This window comes from Ursus americanus, chromosome 36 (assembly GCF_024610735.1).
Source record: "Ursus americanus isolate L20-20 chromosome 36, mUrsAme1.1.p, whole genome shotgun sequence".
Taxonomy (NCBI): Eukaryota; Metazoa; Chordata; class Mammalia; order Carnivora; family Ursidae; genus Ursus; species Ursus americanus.
In genome coordinates this window covers 25433818-25449679 of record NC_142162.1, presented here as the reverse complement: position 1 = coordinate 25449679, position 15862 = coordinate 25433818, and the positions used below count along the sequence as shown (strand labels likewise).

Here is a 15862-nt window from a genome sequence, read left to right as displayed (position 1 = left end):
CCCAGTTCTCAGGGCAGCTCCAGTGCCTGCCACCTCCACCTGAACAAAGCCTTCCCTACCGCCGTCTGAGGCTGGCTCACCCTGTTCGGCTCAGGGCAGCAGCTGAGAGCCCGCCCACCTCTGCCCGCAGATTTGGGGCTACAGGAAATGCTTGAGCCCTTGCAGCCTGGAGAAGGCAACCTGTACTCAACTACCTGCCCCCCACCTCTGCCACCTGGGTCTAGCCTGCTGTTGCCCCAGCAACTCAACAAAATTCCCTCGGTCTTCGTGTCCACTCCAGGTGGGGAGACAGCTGTTGAGAGACAGGCCCCATGCCTGGGAAGGTGTGCAGGCCAGCCTCCAGGGCCTGAGTAGCAAGTGGGAAGGGTTGAAGCACAAGCTGGCCGAGCACGGGGAGCGGCTCCAGCGGGCCAGGCAGCTTCTGGAGCTGCTGCAGGTCAGCCGGAGAGAGGGGCAGGGCACGGGAGGGAGCCGGAGGCTGTGCCAGGCTGGGTGGGGAACAGGGGAGGGGATGGAGGGTCGGGGCGGGGAGGAATCTGGCATATTCTCCCAGCTCTGGAGTGGCCCTGGGAAGTCCTGCAGTCTTCAGAGGCCTCTAGCTTATGGCAAGCGGAGCCTGGCTTTGCCAATTTCTAATTGTCTCCTGTGTGCCCGGGGTGTAGTCAGCACAACTGGAATCCCTGTGGAGGAAGAAGCATGAAGGGATGGGAGTGTTCATCGGGGGCAGGGGGTGGGGGGGGGTGGATGACGGTGGGGTCAGCCGTCCCCAGTAGGTCTTCGGAGAATCTGGTAAGCTGCAGGCAGTGTGGTCTCGGAGTCCAAGAACTTGCGAGTCCGTACTGCAGAACCCTGCACTCTCCCCAGGATGCTAAAGAGCAGATGGAGCAGCTGGAGGGGGCCCTGCGGAGCGCAGAAACAGGACAAGACCTGGGCTCGAGCCGGAGGCTCCAGAAACAGCACGGCCAGCTGGAAAGCAAGAGCCAGGCGCTGGCCAGCAGGATGGCTGCCCTCGTCTCCCAGGCCCACCAGGGGCTCACTTCCCAGACTGTCATGGAGGAGACCCAAAAGTACCTCCAGAGGTACCCACTGGTTTGTTCCATCTTCACCCCACTCTGTGCCACCCCCACCCTGTGAACAGGAGGATGGTTTTACCCAGTGAGCCTGGCGGTGGCATCTACAGGACCTGAGGTGGTCCAGATCTCCTTCCCTTAGGAGGAGGGTCATTCCAGGGTAGGGAGGCCAGAGACCCCAACTCTAAGCATGCTCAGCACCCCACAGTCTGAAGTCAAGCAGGTTATCTGGGCGAAGGCTTGTGCCCTGGGCCCTCTCCAGCTGCCGCCCCCTCATCAGATGAGGCTTTCCCCCACCCTCTGCTTCGCTCCTCGTGGGCCCCTGCCGGGGCTGTGGAAAGCCCTGAGGGCCTTGTCCCCACCTCTTCCCACCGTCCACCATCTCTTCTGCCTCCCCCCAGGTTCGAGTCCCTGCAGGGACATGTGGCTGCCCGGCGCCTGCAGCTGCAGGCCTCGGTCGAGACATACCACTTCTACCAGCTGAGCAACCTGGAGCTCACTTGGGTGGCTGAGCACATGCCCAGGGCCGGCTCCGCCAGATGCTTGAATGGTGCCCAGAGCCTGCAGCGCAAGCACGAGGTAGCGGCCCCCTTTCCCCCCAGGATCCCTGACCTCCCATTCCTAGACCTTAGAAGGCGTTCTCACTAATCAGGGTGTCCCGATTTCTAAGTCTCTGCCCCCAGTTACTCCCTGCCCAGGAGTTCTGCCCCAGTGGGGCCCGGAGCCGCAGCCACGGCTCTGTTCCTGGCCCCCCTGTGACTAAGGGACTCCTGGAGGCGGCAGCCCCTCCTCCTGTTCTGTGGCAGGAGCTCTGGGCAGAAGTGAAAGCCCACCAGGGACAGGTGCAGCGGGTGCTGGGTTCCGGACAGAGCCTTGCAGCCTCAGGGCACCCCCAAGCCCCGCGCGTCCTGGAGCAGTGCCAGAAGCTGGAGGGCCGCTGGGCGGAGCTGGAGCGGGCGTGTGAGGCGCGGGCCCAGTGCCTGCAGCAGGCTGTGGCTCTCCAGCAGGTAGGACGCAGACAGCATGCGGGACGGCTCTGTGAGTGAGGTCTGCAGGAGCCGGGCCTCTCAGAGGGCCGGTGGCTTGTGAGAACCCTGGCCCAGGAGCCAGCTAGTCCCCGGTAGGCGCAGAAGCCTCTCTGCGTGGGCTGCTGGAGAGCCTGGCATGGTGTCCCCGAGGCGTGGTAGAGGGTCCCATCTGACAACATCGAGGTGAGGTGGCCTCGTTCCTGGCAGTGTTTTCTGGCCGCGTCAGAGCTGGAGGACTGGGTGAAGGAGAAGCAACCACTGGTGGGCAGTCAGGACTGCGGGGCAGACGGGGCAGCCACCGTCAGGCTCATGGAGAAGCACCAGGTACCCTGTCGCGGGCAGCTCCATGCAGGCTGCGCTGGGCTGTCCTACAGAGGACGCATCCTCCTTCCCAGAGGCACAGTGCCCTGCTCTCTCTCTTCCTGAAGACATGGCCAGCTCCTTTCTTGCCAGCCCCCCAAGTCCGGCAAGGCCCCCTGCCCATCCCCAGTGCTCCCCTTCTTCAGAGACAGCCCTTTGAAGAACTCCTGCCCCCCTCTTTAGCCTCCTGACCGGTTTACACCCCTGCGGCCTGAGGATTTCTCTGCCTTCTTCATCTCTTGCCCTAGCACTTTCTCCCCTCTTGGGGTCACCTGTTCTAACCCTCCCCACGTCTTCCGCAGGATTCTCCTGCCACACTTTGAATGTCACCCTTTGAGTTAACCAAATGCCCTCCTGAAACCTACCTCCCCCGCAAGCATCCCCTGGTTAAAGGGAGGGAGGCCTGGAGCACCCTCCGCCTTTCTGGAACGGGATTCTCAGGACCCCACAGCCCCGGACCCCACAGCAGCCCTGGTTCCAGCTGGCACCGAAACGTCCTCTTGTCTGGACGTGGGTTTCTAGATGGCCCTCGTGGTCGGTGTTTCTGCGTCCTGTGACTGAGGCCTCGTGGCCATTCCTACAGGGCGAGCCTGGCACTTCGGTGTCCCAGACATGCCGAGCAGCTCACTGAGCCCCGGCCATCTCTGTTACTGTGTCGTTGGGGTGTAGTGCAGTGCCTTCCGTGCCCTCCCTCCCCGGGCCCCAGTCACCCAGCACTTGCTAAATAGTGAACCCTCTGAGGGCACCCCTACGTCTCACTTGTATGGAACAGTAGAACTCTATCCGTATTGGGTAGATGGATGATGGACAGACACATGGCTGGACAGATGGGGGTGAATGGATGGGTGTGTAGATGGGTAGATGGTTGGGTCTGGGGATCCGCGGCTGAATGGATGGGGGCAGGTGGGTGTATAGATGAAGGAGCCACCCAGTCAGTGCCTGGCGTGGTCCGTGTGTACTGGCAGGCCTTGCAGCAGGAGCTGGCTCTCTGCTGGAGCTCCATGGAGAAGCTTGACGAGAGGGCCCAAATGCTCGCTGGTGCTGGGGCCCCTGAGCAGCTGGGCGCGGTACGGGAGAGGCTCCGGGAGCAGCTGCGGGCACTGCAGGAGCGGGCAGCCACACGGTAAGGGGCCCTGCACCCACTCTGGGTATGGGGGGCCTAGCCACGGTTGACTGTTCCCACACTGAGACCCTGAGTGGGAGGGAAACCGTGGCCCCAGGCCCACGGAGATGTGTCAGAGGAGTCCTTGCTGGGTGTTACTCCCCTCCTTCCATCAAGTCCGCAACGAGGCCCGTTGGGCAGGAGCTCAGCCCCCAGCTCTCAGTTCTCGTGTCTTCCCTGCATAGGTACCCGCTGCCCTGCGCTGTCCTGCTTGGCTTTACTTCTCCCCAAATCCAGAGCCACAGGCTTCCGCAGGGACCATGAATAAGCTCCTTCGGGTTCCCCTGTTCCGCTGGGCCAGCTGTCCCAGGGAGTGGGGCAGCTAACCCGTGGGAACCATGGGCTGTCCCCACAGGGGCCAGGAGCTGGAGGGGACCCTGAAGCTGCACGAGTTCCTGGGGGAGGCTGAGGCGCTGCGGAGCTGGCTGGCTAGCCAGAAGCAGGCGGCCGGGCCAGCGGAGGGCCTCGGAGAAGACCACGCGCACGTCCTGGTGAGAAGAGGGCAGGGGCTGGGAGGACACTCTCAGGTGGAAGGCGGGGGCAACGGGCTGGCCTGCAGGGCTGCGGAGAAGGGGGCCGTGGGGTCGTGAGCGCTGGCCGAGGACAGGCCTTCTGAGGAGGTACGTAGGCACGGTGGCTGTCCCGCCCCCATTGCCCAGACAGGAGGCACCTGCTTCCCAGGCTGCTTACTGCCTTGCCAGCGGGGGGCCACTCTCACCCACTCCCCTCTTCTCCTCAGCACCTCCTCACCGAATTTGCAAGGTTCCAGCGCCAAGTGGAGCTGGGCGGCCGGCGGGTGGCAGGCTGCCAGCAGCTGGTAGAGAGCCTGCGGGAGCTCGGGCACAGCGCCGCCCCCGATGCCCGGCGGAGGCAGCAGGACCTGCAGTGAGTGCCCAGTGGGCTAGGCCGGGGGTGCAGGTTTGGGGGAGCGAGCTGTGCAGGCAGCTGCTGGAGGTTGCTCTGAGGACTACACTGGCTCTGCCTGCCCACGAGGGATCTGGAGAGGGTGCTGGTCCCAGGGAGGCTGAGGCAGCCCCTGGTGACCACGGCCTGTGAAGGGAGGCAAGGCTGGGTGTGCAGGCCAGGGAGTTCTGCCCGGACCCCCAGGGATGCTTTTCCAAACCCCTGACTCCCGGAACTTGGGGAGGGAGCTGTGCAAAGACTGCCTAGCTGCCACCTGGCTGGCGTGGGTCTCCCCCCCCCCCCGCCCCAACCCCAGCCTGTGGGCTCTGAGGCCAGGCCTGACTTGCCCATGACCCCTGGCGTGGAGCCTGGCCTGGTGGAAGGCTTAGTAGCTCAGTGAGAGTTGGCTGAGTACATGAGGAATGGAGAGAAGATGAGGCTTTTGCCCTTGAACATTTATAATCTGGTCGGCATTCCAGACTGGAATATACAAGATGGAGGAGGTGCCACAAAGCATAGAAACCAAGGGCTGAGCATGATAGCGGCGAAGGACTGAATCCGTGGTGAAGCTGGAAAGGCTCCAGGCAGACCCCGAGGCAGGAAAGGGGGTGCAGAAGGGGAGCTTTGGGCCAGTCCTGGATGCAGCCTGGAGAGGAAGAGGGCTGACAGGACTAGCAAAGGGCGGAATGAGATGCTGGGCCAAGGGCTCACCTTCCACGTGCCTGGGGACAGGACTGCCTGGTCGGAGCTGTGGGAGCTGACCCAGGCCCAAGGCCACCTGCTCCAAGATGCCGAGGTCACCCTCAGAGTGCACAGAGATCTGTTGGAAGCCCTAGCACAGGTCCAGGTACGAGCCGGAGGGGAGGAGGCGGATTCTTTCTAGAAGTGGATCCGCCCCAGGCTCGGTGCCCCACCCTCTATTCCTGACGGCCTTGGCCATCTCCTCTCCTCAGGAGAAAGCCACAAGCCTCCCCAGTGAGGTGGCCCCAGACCTGCGTGGGCTGGAGGCCCAGCTGAGGAGACACGAGGAGCTGGAGCATGAGCTCGTGGGCACTGGGCGGCAGGTGAGCCAGTCCGGCTGCGTCTCCCACTCGGGCCCCTACCAGCGCCCTCGGGCCTGTCCGTGTCTTCCTCTGGGTTTCCCACACTCCCGCAGGGCTTCCGCCTGGGCCTACCGTGCATGGCAGGGCATGGCTCGAGGAGGGTCCTGGGGGATGGACAGGCCCTTCAGTCTCTAGGAGGACGTGACCCTTCCCTCCCTACCCTCTACCCTGCCCCAGCTGCAGGAGCTGCTAGAGGCTGCAAACACAGCAGAGAAGCTGGGGCCGGGCCCCCAGGCCCAGGCCGTGCGGCGGAGGCAGCAGGCTCTGGTGCAGGCCTGGGAGGCCCTGAAGCTACGCGCGGAGCAGCGCAGGACCCAGCTGGAGCGGGCATGCCTCCTGGCCCGTTTCCACAGAGCGGTGAGGGCTCCTTCCTCTGGGGTGCCGCGTGCATGCGTGCGTGTGCGTGCGTGTGTTACCATGCGTGCGGGTGGACTAATGAGGCCCTCCAGCTCTGGAGGGAAACCCGGCGTGGACATGAGCTAGAAGAATGTGGGTACGTCTGAATGTCTGGCCAGTCAGAGCACTGAGCACGTGGGACACAGCAGTGACTCCTGCGGTTTGGGTCGACACCGGCCCAGGCGAGTAACAGAGCAGTCAGGAGACGGGGCTCCCAGCCGGGCCTGGGGAAGAAAAGCAGCCCCTGAGTGGAGATTCAGATGTTCTGGACGGTGACCTCGGGATCAGCTAGCAACTGCCGAACGTCTGTGTCTCGCCGTCGGCTGGGAGCCGTTGTGGAGAGAGAAGGGCGATGGAGAAGCCGTGTAACGTGGACTTGCTGCCCTCACGGAGTCTGTGTAGCCGGGGGGATAAGCCTCACACTCCAGAAGTCAGATTGGGACGGGGGCCCAGGCCACAGGCTGTCCCAGGAGCCCCCAGATTTCAGTGCCCGGGAAGCCAGGAGGCCCGAACTGTGACTGCAAAAAGGCTTGAGTTGCGGGATCCACCCGTGCTACTTTCTAGCAGCGCGAGCCTGAGCGAGGCGCGGAGCCTTGTGCTGGCCCTCTGTTTGGGGGGACCTCCTTCATGCACACCGTGCCTTTGACCCTTCCTCACCTCTGCAATGAGGTGTATGGACAAGGATCCCAGGCCCCCCAGCCCTCACATGGTGTTTGTACACCAATCAGCGGAAGACAGTTTTAAGTACTAAAGTAGAAATCCCGAGAACAAGGTGAGCGGTGAGGTGTCCTGGTGTCAGGGACGCCCTCATGAGGCAAACACGGTCTTGGCCCTTGAAGAGCAGGTGAGCTGGGAAGAGATGGAAGAGAGAGCAGGAGCTTCTAAGCAGGAGGGGCATCAAAGCAAAGGGGGAGGAGTCTCGGCGAGGGTGCCGAGGAGGCCGGCAAAGGTGGACCTTTCTTGGCCCCGAAGGGTCAGGTTGGATGACAGCAGAGGAAGCCGGAGACAAAAGCCTCAGCGGAGGCTCCAGCCTGGGACAGCTACTCCGATGTGCGAGTGGATGCGGGCGGGCTGTGGTTGGGCCTCAGAACCCGCTTCTCTGCCGCCCAGCCAGCCCTCACCCCGCTCTCTCCCTGTCTCCTGGGGACCCAGGTGCAGGACTACACCTCCTGGGCGGCCCGCCGTGTGGCAGGAGCTGCAGGGAGAGGAGGGCTCCGAGGAGCCCGGCGGCGGCCTTCTGACGCTCAGCGCCCACCGGCAGCTTCGGGCAGAGCTGGAGGCCCGGGAGGCGCTGCACCAGAGGGCCTCCCAGTTGGGCCAGCAGGCGCTTCTGGCTGTAGGGACACCCATCAAGGAGGTGGGCCCCTTTTTCCAGTGTCTACCCGGCCAGCCTGCCCTGACCTCATCTGAGTCCGATCACCCCACGCCCGGCCCCACTGTGCCACGCTGGCCTCTCGTCAGGGGCTTCCCTCAGGATTGGCTTCCATCTTGTCCGTGCGGCTCTCCCCAGCGTGGGCTCCCCACACGCCCGTCCCCAGGTCCAGGAAGGGCTGCGAGCCCTGCAGGATGAACGGGAGCAGGTGTTCCAGGCCTGGGAGCGGAAGGAAGAGAAGCTGCAGGCCAGGCACCGGGAGCAGCTCTTCTTCAGAAAGTGTGGCCACGTGGGCCAGATCCTCACAGCCCAGGAGGCAGGTGCCCCTCACCCCACAGCACACATCCCCGTGCTCCGTCTTCTCCCTTTCTCCTCTCCCCCCTACTTGCTTCTTTGCTTCCTGGGACTCCAGCTTTTTCCCTGATGGGAGGCCCAGAGGCTGGGCTCTGCCTCAGCACACGTGGCTGCAAATGGGGGTGGGGAGGCCCAGCGGTCTAGACAGTCCCTGATGGCCTCTTTGACTTCTCCATGGGCTGATCCAGGTCTCCCTGAAAACTGGTGCCCTGGGGAGCTCAGTGGAAGAGGTAGAGCAGTTGATCCGCAAACACAAGACTTTCCAGAAAGTTCTGACTGCGCAAGATGAGAAGGTAAGAGGCTCAGAACTGGGCATGGTCAGAAAGGGAAGAGGGCGGAGTCTAGGAACTTTGGAGAGCTCTAAAGGGGGGTATGGAGTGCTCGGTGTGTGCCCACAGGTAATGCTGATGTACGGGGACAGCCTGTGGGCATAGGGGTGCCTGGTTGGGGCTGACTGAGCAGAGTTGGACGTGTGGCCCAAGAAGAGGGCCACACTGCGGGGATACCAGAGCCACTTGGCTCCACACGACATGGTCACGGGGGAGCTGTGGGTTTGGTTCTGGCTTGCTGGGAGGACCAGCCAGCCCTGGGCCATGCCGGGCTGAGGGAAGGGCTTCCCTGTGGGCCAGCCCCTGCTCCAGCCTCCCAGCGTGAGAGGCAGTAGACTGCGCCCCCCACCCTACCCCCCAGGAGGCAGCTCTCTGTGAGCAGGCGAAGGCGCTTGGGGGCCCCCAGGTGCAGGACCGGCTCCGCATGGTGCTAGAGCAACGGGCTCGAGTGAGGGACCTGGCAGAGAGCCGGGGACAAGCCTTGCACACCTGTCTGCTGATGACTGGCTTCACCAGGGCCGTGACCCAGGTCAGAGGGCCACCCCCCACCCCGTGCCTTCCGCTTGGGCCACATTTTATAGTACACAGATGACCTTCACCTTCACAGGCTCCTTTCAGGCCTCACCACACCCTTGTGATGAGGACACTGAAGTCTGGAAGGTTCAATGGCTTTCCCAGAGGCCTTGCTGGGACCCAGAACATTTGATTCAAAGACACTGTGACAGAGACCCTGCTGCTTCTTGAGCCCGCGAGGGCTAGGCCAGAGAGAAGCAGGGAGGCAGAGGGAGGGAGCCAAGTATCTAGGACCTGGGAGCTGGCCAGCCCCCCCCCCACAGGCCCTGCCCAGCCCTTCCCTGTGGCTGGGGGCCGGCGGGACCTGGTGCGTGTGGTCTTGGGCTAGAAGCACTGGATTACATCTACCCAGCACTGCCTCGCCCAGCCCTGGGGGCCAGCAGTCCACCACCTGGGCACAGCCAAGAGTGAGTGTGTGGGACATCTCTGTGGCCTGAAGCAGCACCGGCATCATGGGATTCATGTCCGCACCCCCACCAGGCCCAGGACTGGATCGAGGAGCGAGTCCAGCAGCTGAAAGAGCCAGTCCCTCCTGGGGACCTGAAAGATAAGCTGAGGCTCCAGTGGAAACACCAGGCCTTCGAGGCAGAGGTCCAGGCCCATGAGGAGGTCATAACCTCTGTCACCAAGGTAGCAGCCAGGCCCTCAGCCCCAGTCCTATCCCAACGCGTGGGCTCTCTGGTGGCCAAGGGGAAAGTTCTCAGACAGGGGGAGGGGCGACAGGCAAGATCTCCTGGTGTCCTGTCTCCCAGGACGGCGAGGCTCTCCTGGCACAGAGCCACCCTCAGGCAGGAGAGGTCTCCCAGAGGCTGCAGGTGCTGTGGGAACACTGGCGGAAGCTGAGGCAGGCGGTGGCGCTCCGGGGCCAGGACCTGGAGGACAGATGGAACTTTCTGGAGTTTCTGCGGAGAGCTGACCTTGCAGAGGCCTGGATCCAGGAGATGGTGAGACCCAGCTGGGCAGGGGCCAAGCGGGGGTGGGGTTGCCGGGCTGAGAGATGGGGGCAAGGACGGGCCTGCAGCTCCCCAGGTGGGAGCCCCAGCGGGAAGTTCCCAAAGCCACCCCCTGTCCCAACACTGCTGCAGGGGCTGGGTGCCCTGGTGCTGGGGCTCAGAGCGCTGCCCCCAGACCCTCACCCCTCAGCCTCCACAGGAGGCGATGGTGAACCTGGGTGACCTGGGCCAGGACCTTGAGCACTGTCTGCAGCTCCGCCGGCGGCTCCACAAGCTCCCAGGAGTCTGGGCCCAGGTAAGGGGGCCGTGCTGGGGGAGAGGCCAGGCAGCGTGTCCCCATGGGGGACATAAATGCTCAGAATAGCCCCCCAGCATGGGGGAGGGGCGGGCTCCGGCCGCAGCTCCGTGCTTGCTCCCTGCGCCGGCTTCAGCAGGCGCCCTCGTCTCACCAAGTTTCTCCATCTTTAAAATGGGGCTAACAGCTGCTCGTAGGTAAGGGAGCAAGGACGTGTGGTGGCTACACGAATCTGTGCAAGTGCTCTCCCGCAGAGAACTGTACCCCACACAGACGCCCACGTGCAGAGCAGAGTATGTCTGTGCCGTCGAGTTCATAGTTACACGTCCATTTCCTGGTTTCCATTGTGTGCCCCAGTTATGTAAGATGTTACCTTCAGGGGGAGCTGGGGGAAGGGTACGTGGGGCTTCTCCATACTACTTTTGCAGTTTCCTGTGCATCTGTAATTCTTTCAAATTTTAAAAGAATGCACACCTGCCTGGATGGAGCAGGTAATCCAGCCGTAAGCTGCAGCCGCCCGTAGCCCTCGTTCAGCTTCTTGGCTTCTCACCACACCCCCTCATGCACCCCCAAGATCTCTTTCTCCTCTGTGCAGTAGACAAAAGAAATGGGACAAAGGTAGTCCCAGTTAGGTGTTAGAGTCCAAACACGCTCCCCTCCTCCGTCCAGTGTAAGTATGTACGGTCTCGAAAAGCCTGCAGTGCTCGCCCCGAGCCCCCCTTTGCTGACAGTGGAATTCCCAGCCTCGGTGGCAGGTGCTGTGGTAGAACGAGCACCAGAGAGACTCACCGAGCAGGGCTCAGACCCCGGCTCTGCCACGCGTAAGCCACGGTAGCCTCTGACTCTGCTCTGGCCTCTGTAGGAGAGAAAGCCCCTTCCCTGCCCAGCTCTACGAGACCCTTCCTAGGGAAGCACTTGGGAAATTTTAACAAGCTCTACGAATACTGGGGGCCGGGCCCCTGCACTCCGTCCCACTGCCAGGGACCCTGCCCCATGGACCCGTAAGCCCCTCTCACCAAGCAGCCCCAGCCCAGGGACTCGCAGGGGGCGGACCCTCCAACACCAGGGGACCCCAGCTCCCCATTTCATTCCACCACTTGCTTTGCTCATCAGTTCTTATTCTCGATTCTTATTCTTGCTTTCGTATCAATTGCTTTCCGGAGCAATTTAACTGTAAAGCTTCTTTACTCGTGGCCTGCCCGGCCTGACCCAGAGCTGGTTTCCTAGCCTTAAAGATGGCGCTGCAGCTGCAGGCCGCTGGTGCGCCCCGCTCACCCCACCCAGCCTGGGGCGCAGCTGCCCCCACTCCCCCGACACGCTGCTCCCCACCCTCTCGCGGGCCCAGGCAGACCCTCCGCGCGCTGACGGCTCAGGGTGGGTGTTGCCGGTGCCCTCACCCTTCACCCCTGCAGGACAGAGTGGAGGACACCCGCATCAGGAGCGTCAATGACTTGTCCATGAAGCTCGAGAACCTGGACCCCGAGCAAGTCAAGACCATCCACCAGCGGCGACAGCAGCTGGGCAGCAGGCCAGTCCCAGAGCGGGAGGCAGTGGGACTGGGAGAGGGGGCTGGGGTCCACCTCCAACTCAGCCTTACACCCTTCTTGCCAGATGGAAGAGTTTCCATGGCAACCTACTCCGGTACCAGCAGCAGCTGGAAGGGGCCCTGGAGACACACACGTTGTCCCAAGAGCTGGATGACCTCACCGAGCGGATTGAGGAGAAAGTAAGCAGCGAAAGACCGTAGCAGCCAGGGGGGTGCGCTCACCCAGAGCCTCCCATGTGTCTCGCCCCCGGCCCCCCTCTCCTCTTCAGCTGGGGTACCGGAGGCTGCTAAGGGTCCTTCAGGGCTGGGGAGATGGGTCTGCCAGGTGTTCTCGGGTTATCAACTCTGGGCCCCAGAAGCCCCCATTACAGTCTTGGAGGCTGGCCCGCCAGGCTTCTAGAAACACTGGGGCTCAAGAGGCCAGAACACTGTTTCCCTGTGCACTCTTCCCTCTGCTGTCCCTGAGCAAGCCCACAGGAGCTTTGCCCCGGAGCATGTCAGCAACCACAGGAAAACATGGGCTAAACACCGGCAGAGGGCACAGTGAGGAAGTTGTCTGCCCCCCAAGAAGTCCGTGCCACCCAGATGGTGCCCGTGCTGGGCATGCAAGGGGCTCTTGCCTCACTGCTCTTACTCCTGCTCCCTGCCCCAGCCAGCCAGGCCTGGCTGGCTGTCTGTGCTCAGTTCCCCCAAAGGAACGAGAGACCAATGAGACACGGTGTTGTGGGGGCACCACCCCGAGATGACTGGGTTGGAAGAAACCATCCCCTGGTCTCCCCTGGGAATCACCTCCTTCACAAAAGGAAGGGGCCTGTGGTCAGCGGAGGGCACGGGGAAGGGAATCAGGTGGGGTACTTAGTTCTCACACAGAAACCCCGTGGCCGGTGACCCCTCGGCAGGGAGCGGGCAGCCGGGGTGAAGGCGAAGCCAGTAACGCTGCCTTCCTTCCCAGGCCACCCTACTCCAGGCCCCGGACTATGGGAAAGATCTAGAGAGCGTGCAGAGGCTGATCCAGAAACACCAGGAGTTGGAGCAGGAAATGGGCCTCCTCCAGGCCCAGGTGGAGGTGTGCAGCTGGGTGTGGAGGTGGGCCCAGGCCCGGGGCGCCTCCTCTGTGGGACACTGGGGGGCATACAGAGGGCAGGGGCCTTCAAGACCTCGGGAGCCCGCAGACTCCATTCAGCGGTACACCCACGCAGGCGGCTGGGGGCCTCCTGCAGCCAGGGCTCCCCGAGTACCACCTACCTCCCCGCCCCGACCCTGAGCCCGGGTTTCCCCACAGCTCCTAGAGCGGGCGGTGGGCCGTGCCTGCCAGAGAAGCCCTGGGACAGCCCACAGCCTCAGCCACAAGCAGCGGGAGGTGATGGCCAGCTGGCGGCAGCTCTGCAGCGGGGCCCAGAAGCGGTAGGAAGCCCTGCCCCTCTTTCCCCTGCTGCCCTCACAGACTTAGTCCCTGTGGCCTCTCCGTCTCTCCGCTTCCCCTTGACCCTGGTCTCCCCTGAGAGCCTTTCTCCGTCTCCGTCCTTCAAATAACCATTGGTATTGTCCCCCTATGAATTCCTAGCCCACGGTCCCTTCTCGGGCTCAGGGGATTCGGGGATGGAGAGTGCTGGTGGGTGTGGGGAGGACAGGGGCTCGGAGGCCCCAGGGCCAGCTGATGAACGCTGTGGGCAGGAGGGAGGCACTGGAGGCCTCGCAGCAAGCGCAGAACCTGCAGGCCACGCTGCGGCACTGGTCGGCCTGGGCCCGGGGGCTGCGGGCAGAGATGGAGGCCCGGAGCGCCCCGCGCAGCCCCGCAGAGGCCCAGCGCAGGCTGGAGGAGCACCAGGAGCTCAAGGTGAGGGCCGGGACCCTGGGAGCTCGCCTGTCTCTGCCCTGTTCCGACTTTCTCTTGGGCCCTTTCTCCCTCACCTGCCTCTGCCTCGCTGCTCTTGCATCCCGCCCACTCCGCGGCGTTCCTGAGCCCTTCGCCCCTCGCATGCACGGAGGGAGCCCCAGCCTCGGGGATCTGAGGCCAGTCTTGTGACAGGCCGAGCTGGACTCAAGGACAGACAGCATCGACCTGGCCCGAAGCACCGGGCAGCGGCTGCTTGCAGCCGGGCACCCACAGACCCCCGACCTCCGCCAGGCCCTGGCTGGCTTAGACCAGGAGCTGAACAGCCTGGAAGGGGCGTGGCAGGAGCACGAGCACCAGCTGCAGCAGGCCTTGGAGCTCCAGGTAGGCCGCCTCCATCCTGCCCCCACCTAACCCCGCCGTCCCCTGGTCAAAGCCAAGCCCAGAGAGGCCACTGTTCCAGGGGTTTCCCCAGCGCCCCGCTCGCCCGCAGCAAGCCTTGCCCACTGTGCACTCGTTCTTTTGAGCCAGGGTCTTGTCCCTGGTTTCTCCTCGGGCAGCCACAGGTCACTCCCCCTGCAGCAACGGCACCCTCTGCTTACTTCCTTTTGCCTTTTCCTTTCTCGACAGCTGCTTCTGAGTTCTGTGGAGCAGATGGAAAGTTGGCTCTGCACCCAGGAGGCCTGCCCCGCCAGCGAGGGTCTGGGGGTAGGTGCCGACAGGGGGTTTACCAGTGCTGCCCGAGCTCCCCACGCCCCGGGGGCCCCCCACCCACCACCACATCCATCACTGAAGTCTTCACCCATGCACGTCTGCCGTTCTTGTGCGCCTGGGGCTCGGCCCCACAGGGAATGTCCTGGGAGCTTGGGGGGTGAGCTGCACCCTTTGACCCATTCTTGCCTCCTCCCCACAACTTCTCACCTCTGCCCTCCTCACGTCCCTCTGCCGAGGTTTGCTCTCCCAGCCACTGTCCCAACCCCTGTGGCAGGCGAGCCTGACTCAGGGCAGACCTCAGAAAAATGGCAGGCTGGCTTGTCCCGCGCTGACACAGTCTTACTGGAGTACAGAGGAGGGGGGGTTCCTGTTACGTGAAAAAGCTCCACCTGCCCTGGAAATTCTGGCACTGACCCTTATCCCCAGTACCTTCCCTGGTTAAGGGTCACTGTCCTAAAGCCAAATGCAGCCTTGAGAAATGAGAGGCACGTGTTTGGGCAGAGCACTCGTCATGTGGGTGAGTGTTGGGTGGCAGGCCGTCGGGGGGCAGGCGGATAGCTTGGGATGGGAAGGGCAGCCCGTGGACAGCAGCGGCTTCCCTGCTCCTGCCAGGACTCTCTGGACGCTGTGGAGACCCTTCTGCAGAAGCACAAGGTCCTGGAGCAGGGCCTGGAGGCTCAGGCCAAAAAGATCAGCGCGCTGGCGGCCGCGGCCCGCAGCCTGCACGAGGGTGGGCACCCTGAGGCCCAGGGTGCCCTGGGTCGGTGCCAGGCCATGCTCCTGAGGTACGTCCGGCTCTGGGCTGTGGGCGGGAGGGCCAAGCTCACCAGCCTTTTCCAGGGGCTGAGGTCGATGCCAAGGCCCCGGCTCTCCTGCCCGGCCCAGCGTGTGGCAACCCAGGGGAGATAAAAGGGAGTTTTCCCAAGAAGCGGGTGCAGGGAAACTGAATGAGGGGCGGCTTCATGCAAGGGCCGTGCCGGGCCACAGTGGCCAAGTGTCCTGGCCACCAGGGCCATGATGTTCTGAGTTCCTGTGCTGCCCCCTCATGGTGGGACTCAGGCAAATGCCTCACAGAGTCTCGGGTCCCCGAGGAGGGGGTAACAATCCCAGCCTCGGGGTATTGGCGGATTGAGAAGGGACCGTTGATGTCTTAGCATGGCGCCTGCCACTCGGGCAGGTTGGCACGTTTCTCACGCTCGTTTAAATGAACTGGCACAGCTTACAAAACACCAGGCTCTGCCTTTTCTCCTCCTAAAAGCCCGTCTGGTTCAGCTACCTCATCCAGCTTCTCAGCCTTTTAGATCAAGGCAGATTTGGCAAAAAGCTGGATCTCAGACTGGTGGGGTCTCTGTCTTTCCCAGAGAGCCCCCTGGGGTCCACGGTGCTTGTCAGTCCTCGTGCGGGCACTCTGGCAGGGGTAGGACTGGGCCGTTCGCTCCTACTCCTTGCACATTGGGACCCCCACCTGGCTACCAGGAGGTCTTTGATTGACAGATGACAAATGTTGGTTTGCTGGTTGACTGCTGGTCAGCACCCTCCTCTTGTGACCCCCAGTCACTTTTGATGGTTTCTGGCAGGCCTGGCTGCCCCCAGGACAGTGCCATCCTGACCCCTCCCTTTGGGCTTCTGGCATCCTCCTGGGGGGAGGAGGGGTGTTCCCATTCCATCAAGCCTCACTGCTTCTCCACCCCGCCCACACCCTTTGGTAGCCCCAGCAGTGGGAGACAAGAGTTTCCCCTAACACCGCTGTGGAGACTATACGGATGTGGGCAGTGTTAGACTTTTGTTCCTATTTTTTAGATCACAGGTCTAATTTCTATTTTTGGGCATGCGGCAATGTATCTGATACGTTGGTGCAGGGTACGCCCAT

The 15862-nt window shown here is 63.0% G+C and overlaps 1 protein-coding gene across 1 annotated transcript in view; it reads left to right on the top strand.

The window, feature by feature from the left end:
• The window catches only part of SPTBN5 (spectrin beta, non-erythrocytic 5), a 44835-nt gene that overhangs the window by 19007 nt on the left and 9966 nt on the right, over nucleotides 1–15862 (top strand). The window contains 27 exon segments of the mRNA XM_087859164.1: nucleotides 281–436; nucleotides 865–1079; nucleotides 1472–1649; nucleotides 1877–2077; nucleotides 2306–2422; nucleotides 3424–3581; nucleotides 3976–4111; nucleotides 4360–4505; nucleotides 5256–5370; nucleotides 5477–5587; nucleotides 5804–5983; nucleotides 7175–7204; nucleotides 7206–7379; nucleotides 7561–7710; nucleotides 7937–8041; nucleotides 8439–8606; nucleotides 9131–9280; nucleotides 9403–9594; nucleotides 9803–9898; nucleotides 11311–11467; nucleotides 11470–11624; nucleotides 12397–12510; nucleotides 12727–12848; nucleotides 13119–13281; nucleotides 13474–13662; nucleotides 13909–13986; nucleotides 14605–14777. Coding sequence (XP_087715290.1) covers nucleotides 281–436; nucleotides 865–1079; nucleotides 1472–1649; nucleotides 1877–2077; nucleotides 2306–2422; nucleotides 3424–3581; nucleotides 3976–4111; nucleotides 4360–4505; nucleotides 5256–5370; nucleotides 5477–5587; nucleotides 5804–5983; nucleotides 7175–7204; nucleotides 7206–7379; nucleotides 7561–7710; nucleotides 7937–8041; nucleotides 8439–8606; nucleotides 9131–9280; nucleotides 9403–9594; nucleotides 9803–9898; nucleotides 11311–11467; nucleotides 11470–11624; nucleotides 12397–12510; nucleotides 12727–12848; nucleotides 13119–13281; nucleotides 13474–13662; nucleotides 13909–13986; nucleotides 14605–14777 — 3929 coding nt within the window.